Here is a 13,180-nt window from a genome sequence, read left to right on the forward strand (position 1 = left end):
ATGCTGTGTGGATGTGTTATGGTATGCCATGCTGTGTGGATGTGTTCTGGTATGCCATGCTGTGTGGATGTGTTGTAATATGCCATGCTGTGTGGATGTGTTGTGGTATGCCATGCTGTGTGGATGTGTTGTGGTATGCCAGGCTGCATGGATGTGTTGTGGTATGCCATGCTGTGTGGATGTGTTGTGGTATGCCATGCTGCATCGATGTGTAGTGGTATGTCATGCTGTGTGGATGTGTTGTGGTATGCCATGATGTGTGGATGTGTTGTGGTATGCCATGCTGTGTGGATGTGTCGTGGTATGCCATGCTGTGTGGATGTGTTCTGGTATGCCATGCTGTGTGGATGTGTTTTGGTATGCCATGCTGTGTGGATGTGTTTTGGTATGCCATGCTGTGTGGATGTGTTTTGGTATGCCATGCTGTGTGGATGTGTTGTGGTATGCCATGCTGTGTGGATGTGTTATGGTATGCCATGCTGTGTGGATGTGTTGTGGTATGCCATGCTGTGTGGATGTGTTCTGGTATGCCATGCTGTGTGGATGTGTTCTGGTATGCCATGCTGTGTGGATGTGTTGTGGTATGCCATACTGTGTGGATGTGTTGTGGTATGCCACGCTGTGTGGATGTGTTGTGGTATGCCACGCTGCGTCGATGTGTTATGGTATGCCATGCTGTGTGGATGTGTTGTGGTATGCCATGCTGTGTGGATGTGTTGTGGTATGCCACGCTGTGTGGATGTGTTGTGGTATGCCACGCTGTGTGGATGTGTTGTGATATGCCATGCTGCGTCGATGTGTTATGGTATGCCATGCTGTGTGGATGTGTTATGGTATGCCATGCTGTGTGGATGTGTTATGGTTTTCCATGCTGTGTGGATGTGTTGTGGTATGCTATGCTGTGTGGATGTGTTGTGGTATGCCATGCTGTGTGGATGTGTTGTGGTATGCCATGCTGTGTGGATGTGTTGTGGTATGCCATGCTGTGGGGATGTGTTGTGGTATGCCACGCTGTGTGGATGTGTTGTGGTATGCCATGCTGTGGGGATGTGTTGTGGTATGCCATGCTGTGTGGATGTGTTGTGGTATGCCACGCTGTGTGGATGTGTTCTGGTATGCCATGCTGTGTGGATGTGTTCTGGTATGCCATGCTGTGTGGATGTGTTCTGGTATGCCATTATATTTGTATGAAGTTCACATACTCTCTGCTCATACCATTCATTATGGTAATTATGTAAAATATGTAGATATGCAGTGTACATAAACTATATTGCAGGTAATTTCATTAATAAATCTTGGGCTTTTACAATTAAATGTTTATTTGTTTAATGGTAACCAGGCAAACCTGTAGTAGGCTCGTTAATCATGAATCAAATTATGCAAAATAGGCCTGTAATCATACAATTCTTATCACAAATTCATTTTGCCAAAGAGACATGAGATCATACATACAATGCTTATCATGAATTCCATCTTGTCAATTGTTGTGATCAAGCGACCTTTATGAATTCCATTTCATTTTTTTTTCATAAATGCTATATTGCTAAAGCCTGTGATCTAACAATCCTTATTCCTGAATAACATCGTGCCACAGGGGCATGTGATCCATGTTGTAAAAGAGGCTTGTGATTATAATATCCTAGTCACAAATCTCGCCGAAGAGGACTGGTAAAACAACCCTTATCATGACTTCCTTCTTGCCAAACAGGCCTGTGACCATATGACTCTTATTAAGATTTCTGTCTGTCCAAGAGGTCTGTCATCACATGGCCCTTATCATGATTTCCATCATGCCAAAAATGCCCTTGAACATTTCACCAGGGAGCAAAACTGCAATACACTCAGTTCTGCCATAAGCAATCTTGAGGAGGGTAAGTTCATTCTACGGCCCTTGTCATGAATTCCATTTTGCCAAAGATGCATGTGATCATATGGCCCTTATTGTAAATTCCATCTTGCCAAAAAGACTACTGGGAGTTACCAGCCAGCGGAAATGCGATGCAGTCAGCTCCTTTATAATTGTTCCACAGCAATCTTGTGAGAAGGCAGGTCCATCTCTGCTAAATGGTCTGACATATAAGCCGTTCGTAGTGGAAGTCAACTAGATTACACACTTGGGCAGAACTATGTCAATCTGGTTAGTCGATGTCAGAATATATGCGGTATGATTATTGGGTCCAAGCCCTTTCGGGGATGAACCCCTTTTGTTATCGTTGGAATTTTTTTCTTTCCGTTGTGTTTTTTTTCATCAGCTCGTTTGAGAAAATGAATGAACAGAATGGTCTGAAACCCTTCATACTTATAGGCCCTGATGTGAACTGCTGCAGCTAACTTCCATAATTTTGATTGGTTAATTGTTTCGTCGGCCATATTGGATTGAAATTAAACTGGAAGTGGCTGTTTGACCACTTTCTGAGGGTCTAGGCAGCCATATTTTTTATAGCATATAGGACAACTCATGTGTAATAGACATCAGCAATAAAAACTTTAACGGTCACATGACTTTTCGCCATCTTGTTTCTCAAAAACGGTAAAAACGCTTCAAAATCTTCTTCATCAGAACCACTCGGCAAAATGTTCTCCAATATGGTATTTTATCATCTATATATGACCCACATTTGAGTTTGGAAAAAAAAATGTTATGATTGGTCACATGGTTTGGCCGCCATTTTGGTTTTCTTTTAAACAGTAAGTATTTTTTTACTTCTGCCACAATTAAGGGATTGTCTTCTAATGCTGCATTGTATCTCTATGTTGAACTTTTTCAGAAAGTTAAAAAAAAGAATTCAGATCAGTCACATGGTTTGGTCGCCGTCTTGCATTATAGGAAAAACTGACCAAAAGTTTAGGCATTTGTTTCTCAAAGGTTCATGCACAGATAAACTAAATAAATATGTATGTGACACGTCTTGTCATAGCTTTACATGAAAAATAATAAAATGTCTATCCTTCACATGGCTTGGCCGCCATCTTGGATTTTGTAAAAACAGGAAATGGGCAATTACTTGTGTTGTATTGGTCCGATTGAGGTGAAAATTTGTTTGTGCATTCTAATCTTGAGATACATTTTTTCCAACTGAATGACACATGGCTAGGTCCTATGGCTGGGCGCCCATGAGATGGGGGCTTTTAACCTCAATAAAATGCATAACTGTTATATCTCAAGCACTGTTGCAGTTAGAAAAATGTACTTAGTGTTATTATGACAATGTTGAACAAGAGATTTGATTAAAATAATAGATGACCGTATGTGTTCATGTGAGCTCATTAATATGCATAACTGTCATATCAGTAACAATGTTGCAGAACGGAACATGCAACCAGTGGCATAATGAAGGCATCAAACAAAAAATGTAGCTGACATAAGAAATGGCATAAGCAATACACCCACATTTTACCCCCAATTTGTTATCAGTCACATGGTTATGTTGATGTTGAATATAAAGAAATATTTAACATGTTTACACTTTATTATGCAGGGATATTGGTATCAACCAGTATCTGCAGATAACTTTCCTGACAATTCTGCTTGGATCCCGCGAATGCTGTTTGCAGCTTTAATTAAAAACTGTTATCGTTTGGGCATGCTAGCAACACCATGCAATATATAGACAAGCAGTATGGAAATTGTGATGATATATATGATAAAGCAGACAACAACTGTAGAGATAGTACTAACATATCTAAGGAACATATGGTACAGTTGTTGAGTTACCAAGCTACTGTTGAATCACAGTGACGTTTTTTCAGGTGAGCATGGCTTGTGAAAGATGTGACTAAGTGAAACGGGGTATAAACATGTTTCCCGGCATTGCTACAGCTTCAAGTGTATAAAGAATTTTGCTAATATAACAAGACCTCTTAATATACACTGAAGGCACAGTCGTTTGTCTGGGATGACAGCGTTGAATTGTGCAGACATGGTTGAAGAAACATTAAACATTACAACAAGAAGAAGAACAAGAAGTTTGGAAGAATGTGGGTTGGCAAACGATAGACAAAGTCAGGTGTTTTACCCGGCAAACATTCATACTTAAATGGACAAGTCTTCATACTTGGGAAAATTTCATTTTGTCGACTTTTTCTCGCATTGTGACACCATGTAAAACACTGTGCACTTCTTTAAAACGTCACTCGAGGAAACAAACATAATATTATAACGTTACACACTATTGGTGACTGAGATGAGTGGTCACCTCGTTCAGGCCCAGGTGTTACCAACAGTATATGTGATGTGAATGTGATGTATTCGCTTAGGCACACAATACTGGGGTCATCAACTGACATCTTCTGTAGTAGATGGATCCAGTTAAAATGTGCGTGCCTAGGTTCAACATTTATTATCAACGTGTTTCCGTTTTTTAACTACGTGTAATTATAATGGGGTACCTTGAGTATGCCGACTGAATGAGTGAAGTCATGGCAATAATATACCAACGTGGATTATTCATAATGTTAGCATCATTTTGAATCTGACGGCTGTCATATATTTTTATTATTTTATTAAAATATATAAAAGACCATACATACTTTGAAACGATTTTCGCCAACTCTAGCGAGAGCGATGTGACGTTTGAATAACGAAAATGTTTTACTATTGTTGTAAAATTGATTATGAACGTCCTAATAAATGAAGCTTTACTTAGGTGTTCTATTCATTCATGCGCTGTTACAATTGACGTTTTTGACACGTCGTTGGAGAGAGTACAACTACCAAACGTTGAGCAATGCTATGAATACACATACAAAAAAGAAAAACATCAAAATAGTGGTTACAAAGCTTGGGTGTAAGTGATATTATTTGTCAAAATTGTAACGTAAAACACGATTTTCACATTCCATGCTACTTAGGTGAGTGAGAATTTTATAAACTAATTATGAGCAAGTTGAGGGGATATTTTCAGATTCCTTTTCGGTGTGGAGTTAATATGATAGTAGTGAATGGCAACGTTCAGGTGTTTAGTTGCTACGTTTATAATACTTGTGTCTATTATGGTCTTGTTGCTTGTCACGTACTGGGGTACCGGTAAGATTTGTTTTCATTAACAATATTTAAACTTTCTACTATAGTGAAATATGTACACGGAATATGAGGAGTGAATCATCACAAGTAATTTTGATTCTGTCGAGCCGAGGGACCCCCAATTTTGATTTAAATTTAAATTTCTATTTATTGTATTTCTAATGTGTCTAATATAGGATATGCATATGATAGTGTATTTATTGAAATCAAACAATGGTGATGTCCTGAACAGCTGTTGGCAGATGTTACCATGGATATTATTTGAGCTCAACTTAATACTATACACACTTTGTAAACATGTGATATGTTTCACCATGTGTTTGGTGTTGAATACAATAACACTTATATTATAATACCGTGTATTATAGCCCCGTTTGCCTTGATCAGTCCGTACCATATGCATCAGACAATAACGGTATTGGGGTCAAAGCACGAATTAGACGAACAAGAATGTATTTGAATAGACAGTAAAACTGTTATTTAATTATTTTTAAAATATTGGTGAATGTACATTTGGAATTCCATTTTGCTAGGACACCTTTTCTTTCTTCGGATATTAACCACATTCCTGCGATTAAGTACAATTTAAAAATTGCAAATACAATTACTGCTTCAATAATTTGTCATGTGTACAATTATTACAGAACCAGCCAAATGTCACTAACTAACTCTCACCAGCTAACACAAACCACCCAACACCAACCAACTTTGTATGTTGTTTAAAAACAAATAGATGACCTGCCAACAATGTTTCCACTGGCGACTGTAAAATGTCATTATCAGTTGGCGATCAAGGACCATGGTCACGTGTTATGGCAGATTTGTCGTGACCTATCACAAGGGATTACACTTGATAGTCCACGGCATGGTGACTGCTACTGCTTCACCATCAGGTACAGTGCATTTATTTTATTTAAATTTAAACTATATATTAAAATAATGAATTATACTATATACTTTATGTATGATTCTGAACTAATATTCGACAATGTCGTAAAAGTGTTAATTGTATCAACTCACTGTGTAACATGGTAGTATAATGTGCAAAATATACACTAAATGTTATGGTCTTATTATTTACTTTTGTATTACAGTTCACATGGAAGAATGCATGGCAAATGGAAACTCCTGAATAATTTAACGACTGAGTTTGTTAACTGCCAGTTTAAACTCATAAATATAGACAACACTGATACCGATATAATACTTACACAAATGCTAAACACTGATGTAAGTGAAACATTCACATTGCTCAGTTTATTATAAAGTAGTAGAATAACTAATCTCACAGTTAGTGAAGGTACGATACATACAAGATCGGTATATTGTAAAACCTGTAATAAGCTCCGTCATTGATGAACTTCTCTCCAGAAATTCAATGTTAACTGTTAAATTTATTTCAGATTGAATTATTACATATAGATGTTGTAGATAAGCAAGGTTGGTTAGTTCTTATCAAGTTGATGTCTTCACACGTTTTCAAGCGTGTGAGACAAGTATTGCTGAATATAGAGTTCCACTCAAATGATGAAGATTTATTCATTGTAAAGGTATTTGTTAAATCGTATACAAGATAGATGCGCATAGCGAAATAACTCTAAATATAAAATGTGTACAATGAAACGTTGCAATACATATCGTTTCATAACTGTCATTATTGACGTGCTTTCGAGAAAGTTTACAAGTTATCTTATATCAAAAATGAAAAATTTTGAGCGAGAATAACGAGAAAAATTTGAAAAGTGTTCATTCAGTATGATGTGGCTTAATTGTGTCACCCGAAAGATTATGTTATACTAGGTATGCATCATTAACAGCCTGTTAATATATACTGCATTTGCATTTTTGGATATTTCTATCTGGTTACTTTTAATCTTGCGAGTGAATGCATTGTAGACCCATAGAATGAGCGGTTAGAAAAATCGTTCAACCTGATATTTTCTCTTCCTTGTTAGAAACTGGAGCTGATTGAACAAATATTAATAAAAAAGTTTGGTTTTGTATTAACTTTCTCGAATTTTGTACGAAAACTGAAAATGCAGTGGAGAATTATTCCAAAATTGAATTATTACTCGACGTGGGCGAAGGTAAGCGTCTGTTATCAATACAATTATATTGTGTTTAAATAATGTTCAATTAAATTCATTTTAGGGTAATTCTTGGCACTTTTGGCGAACATATTACTGCGCATATGCGCACAGCATTCTGGGAAAGTAATGTTTGTAATGGACACCTTGTATCATACTGGAAATAGAAGATAAGTTTGGATGTTGTTGTTTATTGTTGTTTGGAGATGTGTTATAATGATGATAATATCATGTTTTTATGACACTGAGTGAATTTATGTTGTATATTTAAAGCTTCACACTAAAAAGTTCAGACCTAAGAAATTACAGTGGCTCCCAAACGTGCATGTATTGCGAAATGGCCACCAACATGTAAGTAACTCACAATAAAACATACGTTAACACAACATAATTTCACAACACAACACTATTCAATACAATTTGAGATACGAACCTATACAGTACAATAATATGATAAATACATACTAATTTATTGGGGATGTGGAGTGGAATCTCAAAATTCTAATTTGACAATACTTTGTATGCTCGTGTTGAAAACTGAACATGTTCGATCATTAGTTATATATGTTTTCTCTAGAAACTTAACAAAGCTTTCCAGCTCGAAGGGGCAGCCACGAAAACGGATGCCGAAGAAGAATACATGGACTTATTCTACCCAGCAGATTTAGAAGCAAATCGACTACTTGAATATATCACAAAAACACATATTAAAATAAACTGTTCAATAAGTAAACACATGGGAAAAGATGAAGACAAAGATGGTGGATGGGATATTTGCTTTGATCCTATATTAGGACTAAATTCAACACAGTGTTTAGTATATTCAATAGGGTAAGTTATCGTAGTACAAGAATATATACATGATTACTGTATCATACTTTTCATATTAAGTTTAGATTATTTTTTATTCGGGGTCATTAATGTCATGGTTGATTCCGATACAGGTTTTGTAAATTAATTTAGAAAATACGGGGTAACAGCGATGATATTTGTATGCGTTGTTCATATTTGTACACAGGATCGGGGAGGACTTTTCATTTGACGAAGCCATGGCGAAGTACGGATGTAATGTTTTCTCGTTTGATCCCAGGTAAGTAGATTAGGATTAATTGTGATTTAGCTAGATATACCAGCGAATTGCAGTCAGTGGTGTTTTCCATTGTATATATATATATAGCTCAACAAATAATAAATTTAAATCTAAGTTATTCGGATGGCGGGTACTTCATTTTACTTTGTTTAAATGGTATAGTATTGTTTCAAAGTGAAAGAATTATGTTGACTAATTGTCGCATACGACTTATTTACCACTTTCGTGTCACTGAGAATATTCTAGAACCGTACTGTGTCTGGGTGGAATATTCTAGATTTTTTTTAGAAAATGGTTGAATAGGTAATAGAACACTGTAGGAGGCAGTAGAAGGTAATGGAACATTCTAGAAATTGGTAGTAAGTTCCAGACTCATTATGTATGCTGATGTAATGGTCTATTTATAGACAGTGGGGGTATATATAGGGGAGTTGTTCAGTTCAGATCGAAGATCTCCTTGAATTGTGTTGGAGTTTAAGGTAGCGAGACTATTATTTGTGTTGAAAATTACGATTTTCACATTTATTTATTAATTGATGAAATGCACTATAAACTTTCATGTGATAAAGTCAACATAACATAGAATGTCATGTAAGTTGGTTAAAATGTAGATTTCCTGAAGGGAAGCAAGGCAGCCTCAGTAGTGTTTTCCAAAATCAACAACACAGGTTTAATCTGTGTGCCTATAAGTTTCAAAGATACACTCAAGACAAAGCAATGTTAGGATGTGTTATCAGTAGCTATCTGACACACAATGAATGTTTCCAAACATTTGAGTGGTTTGTCTCCGCCCCTGTTTGTTTCACAGATTAGTCATTTGCATATGAATGTGTCAGACACAAGGTCACACAGCCACTGAAAAAAAATCAATGATTTTGGTGTTTTCATATGCCGAATTTATCCAATTATAGCTATCCCATTCCTTTATTTTTTTTGGTTTCCAATAGCCTTACACATTTGGATGTCCTTACACATGTTAAAACAGACCTTGATGGGAAAACAAATTGATTGTGCCAATAAACAAGCTTGAAAATCTTTGCTGTTACTTCATGGACGTTTTCTAGGAGTTTATGTTTTTCAAAATACAATGTCTTTAACAAAAAATAACGTATACTTATTTTCGTCGGATTAACACCAAATTTTCACAGCTTTAAGGTGACAGTGAGAGGAACTTGAATGTGTCCAGACAGACTATTTCATTGATTATTTACCAACGAGTTGTGGTTTGAGTTGGGGCAATGCGACTAAAACAGTAATTGAAATTCAGCACACTATTTTTTAAAACGCGTTGCTTAAATAAAACAGACCAGACACATTCAATTTACCAGACTATTGAACAACTAGGAAAAGTGAAAAAAATACTTCTTATCGCCAGCAGAAATGCGTAATTATTTTTTTTACAGAAAAAGTAATTTTTTACCTTTGATTGAGTAACGCGTCGTAGAATGCAGATACAGGCATGCAAAATACACTTGTGAATAGCTTGAAGTCTGGCGATTCTAAAAATATATACTTTCCTGGGTCTATTTGTAGTCATTTAGTCACAATTAGAAGATGAAAATAAGTATGCAAATACTAGTCCCGCTACCTTAAGTATCTAGTTATTGGAGGTGTCATGATTTATATTTCAGCCTAACGGTAGTTGCCATGGCATCTACTGATAGGGGTTAAATGACGAGGTCAGTCAGTTTGACAGTGGTTGCCATGACATCTACTGATAAAGGTTAATGACAAGGCCAGATGGCGAGCTAGTCGAAATCAGCCAAAGACATCTTATGAGTCTGCAGTTTTAAAAGATTACAGTACAGTAGCTGTAATCCTAAACCAATCTTGTTTGCAATTCTAACTAATGTGGTATCTTTGTGGAATGTTATTGCAAGACTATTACCCCATAAATATTAGTTAGTGTTGACAATATAGTAGTGGTTTTCTAAATAGCTTGACGATTAATCAATTGATTATGATGTGTAAAACTTTCATGTGATTGGTTGGTTGTTTGAAGGCAACGCCTTGGAGTACCTTATACTGATTGTAATTGGTTAAGGAGTGACAAGAAATAAAGAGTGATTTAATGCTGTCTCGGGTGAAAACCAGGGACTGAGCAGAGAATCGTTGGAACATGAATGGAGCTTGTGTGTGTTTCTTGTGAGTCTAGCGTGGAAAACGACCGAATCCCGGTTACCTAAGTGAAAGGTTTTTAAACATCAAATTTACCTATCACAGAGGTTTGGAGTTTTACCGCGTTATTGTACTTGAGTATAATAATACCAGTACCAGTTGAAACCTCATCTGTTGGCTCGGTGTTCGTATGTTATCATCGCTGCCAGGGAAGTCTTTATGTTACTGTTGCCATTTTGGTATTTGAACCGTCACACCTGTACTATACCAATTACGCTAATATTACGTTGCGTGTGACACTAATACATTTATTGGTGAACATTACTACTAGATCAAAGTTGGGTAATAATTTGAAAACATAACAGATTAGAAACTATATATTTCATGCTTACACATACCTACCAGAAAGTTAATGTTTAGAATGACATCTTCGAGTTTAATGTACTTTTCGAAACGTTTTATTAAAACGATAATCCATCTGTTCCATGAATGTAAATATGTAAAACAAAGAAATTGGAAAGATGCCGTAGATTACATTTCGACCTCGGATCGGAAACCGTCATCTTAAACGACATCCTTCATTCAACTTTATCCAACTGAATGATTTTCGCAGCCAAAAAGGTTAGTTTTAGACTCCAACAAAGGTCACAATTCATAATTGTAACATACAGTATACACAAGATTGACACATATGTACAGAAAGTACAGCCAGAGTGAGCATTAGCAAAATATGTATGTAGTAGAAATATAAAACACTACGGTAATTAAACAGTTATTTGGTCCATCTACACACATTCCTAGGAATGATTTGGTTGCAACTACTTAAGATAGATTTGATCATTTTTTTATCTTTAGAAATTTGTCCTAGCTATTTAAATTTCTTTAATTGCTCAAAATTGAAACCATGGCGTATCTTACGTCAACTTACAATCATTTCAAGGCTTTTCGTCAATCTTTCTACGTGCATTATGTCAACTATATGTAGTAATGAATCTTTGATTCTACTATTAATGCTGTGCCGTCGGAACAACGGAAATTTGTGACATTGTTTTAGTATTCACACCTGACGTATCAGCTGTTCGAAAAAAAATCTCTGTATACTATTCTGCATAACATGCAGCCTCAGCGAACCTCCCTTTTGATTTGTAATTTGGTTGGTTCACCTAGCATTGGTTTCAGTACTGTCTTGTTTCACATATGATGACCTTATAACATACTAAAAATGTAATTATTTATTTACAAAGAGTGTCTAGTTTGTAGTATTAGATTAATTAAATTATGTCTTGGTAATGTGTACTGAATTATATACATGGTTATTGTAGCATGCGTCAACCTAGTCACAAGCAGTCTGAGAGAGTTTGGTTCTTCGATTATGGCATAGCAGATGTGAATAGCAATTCTTTCTACGGAAGAGGAATGAGAGATGTATATGAAAGTAAATGGAAAGTTAGAACATTAGAAGGACTTATGGCTGAAATGAACCATCAACATGTAAGTGATGCCTTATTATTTCCGACACGTTGCTGTCAGGATATATAGTAGTTACCAGTGTGTCCGTACGTCCGCACGGAGCCATATCAGGAGCATTATTGTTTAAAACCTCAATTCAAAGTCAGATGTACTTTTTTCTACTGTCATGTGAGATATCTTTGCAGGGGATGAGACATAACTGCTGCTATTTGATGACAGATCTAGTCAGATTCTTACGTATAGATCATCTTCACCAATGTTCATTTAATTGATATTGGCCTCACCACCTTGGCAAACTTCATACTACAAATCTGTGTTTACTGCCAACGATTTTTTTAGTAGCTAAGCTATGATATAGGACAGCAAAATGTATTAGTTTCAATTTGAGATTGATGCGTATTGTTGTTACAGGAACGCTGTTTGATGTATCCCACTCTCTATCAAATCGTTCAACTTTAAGATCGAACATACCTTGTTCACGATCACGCACGAATTCGTAGGGACAGCCATAGGTGGTCGGTCAGCTTCATCGATTCGGACGATGAATAAAATATACATGTAATTTTGTATGATGACAGACCTATGCAATTGAGTACGTACATAAATAACCTGGTTTTGATTATTTAGACATAATTACTGTGACTATTATTTGTCTTGTTAGAAGCCAATTGATGTTCTGAAAATTGATATAGAAGGTGGTGAATGGTCATCACTAAAGAAGATGCTGGAACAGGGAATATTGCACTATGTTAAACAACTCGTATTTGAAATTCATATGTGGGAACTAGACTACACTGATAATGGAGCGAAGATACGGGAATGGTACAGCATCCTACAGAGCTTAGAAAGACAAGGATTTAGGATGTGGCATTGGCATTTAAACCCCCGTAGTATAGATGTGTATCTTGGAGACTATTATTTCATGAATGAACCTTGCTGCTATGAGTTCTCTTGGATAAATACACAATTTAATGACTGGTGGCTCTAAATGTTGTATTTTAAAATATACCCATATAGACTTAACAATCTAGTAGACGAAGAAGGTGATTTCATAACATATACAGAATTATGAGATGAAGATATATATATAAAGATAAATCTTTCTTTTTGCCACTGTTTTCATTTGATTTTTTTATTTCTAATAAAGACATATTGAATGAACGTTTTGTTTAACAAAATGTTTTAATTGTTTGACATTGTCGTATATCTGATCTCAGAGGTCTCGAGTTTTACAAATTCACGATTCTTATTAATTAACCAGTATTTCTTGGGTTGACTCTGTTTATTTATTTATTTATTTTAATTTGCGAATCTCGTACCACATAAGATCCTTGGCTCTATGTCATGGTGTGCAAATATGTGTTCTATTGAAAAAGGTTCACAGAAACTTAT

General features: G+C 36.0%; 1 protein-coding gene across 1 annotated transcript; it reads left to right on the plus strand.

Moving 5' to 3' along the window:
• Positions 1-4,919: 4,919 nt before the first annotated feature.
• Positions 4,920-12,966, plus strand: LOC102802408 (uncharacterized). Its single transcript, XM_078013093.2, has 10 exons — positions 4,920-5,026; positions 5,757-5,916; positions 6,118-6,253; positions 6,427-6,573; positions 6,979-7,110; positions 7,384-7,461; positions 7,688-7,941; positions 8,129-8,200; positions 11,641-11,809; positions 12,450-12,966. Exons 1-10 carry the CDS (start codon positions 4,942-4,944, stop codon positions 12,774-12,776), a joined length of 1,560 nt encoding a protein of 519 aa, XP_077869219.2. The 5' UTR covers positions 4,920-4,941; the 3' UTR covers positions 12,777-12,966.
• Positions 12,967-13,180: the final 214 nt, after the last annotated feature.

Source organism: Saccoglossus kowalevskii, chromosome 8 (assembly GCF_978046115.1).
Source record: "Saccoglossus kowalevskii chromosome 8, keSacKowa6.1, whole genome shotgun sequence".
Classification (NCBI taxonomy): domain Eukaryota; kingdom Metazoa; phylum Hemichordata; class Enteropneusta; family Harrimaniidae; genus Saccoglossus; species Saccoglossus kowalevskii.

Excerpts from the sequence above, each read along its gene's own strand:
- LOC102802408 (XM_078013093.2), top strand. The coding sequence starts at position 4,942 with ATGGCAACGTTCAGGTGTTTAGTTGCTACGTTTATAATACTTGTGTCT. Across the intron at positions 5,917-6,117 it reads TGCTACTGCTTCACCATCAG|TTCACATGGAAGAATGCATG; the intron begins GTACAGTGCATT and ends TTTGTATTACAG. Across the intron at positions 7,462-7,687 it reads TGCGAAATGGCCACCAACAT|AAACTTAACAAAGCTTTCCA; the intron begins GTAAGTAACTCA and ends TGTTTTCTCTAG.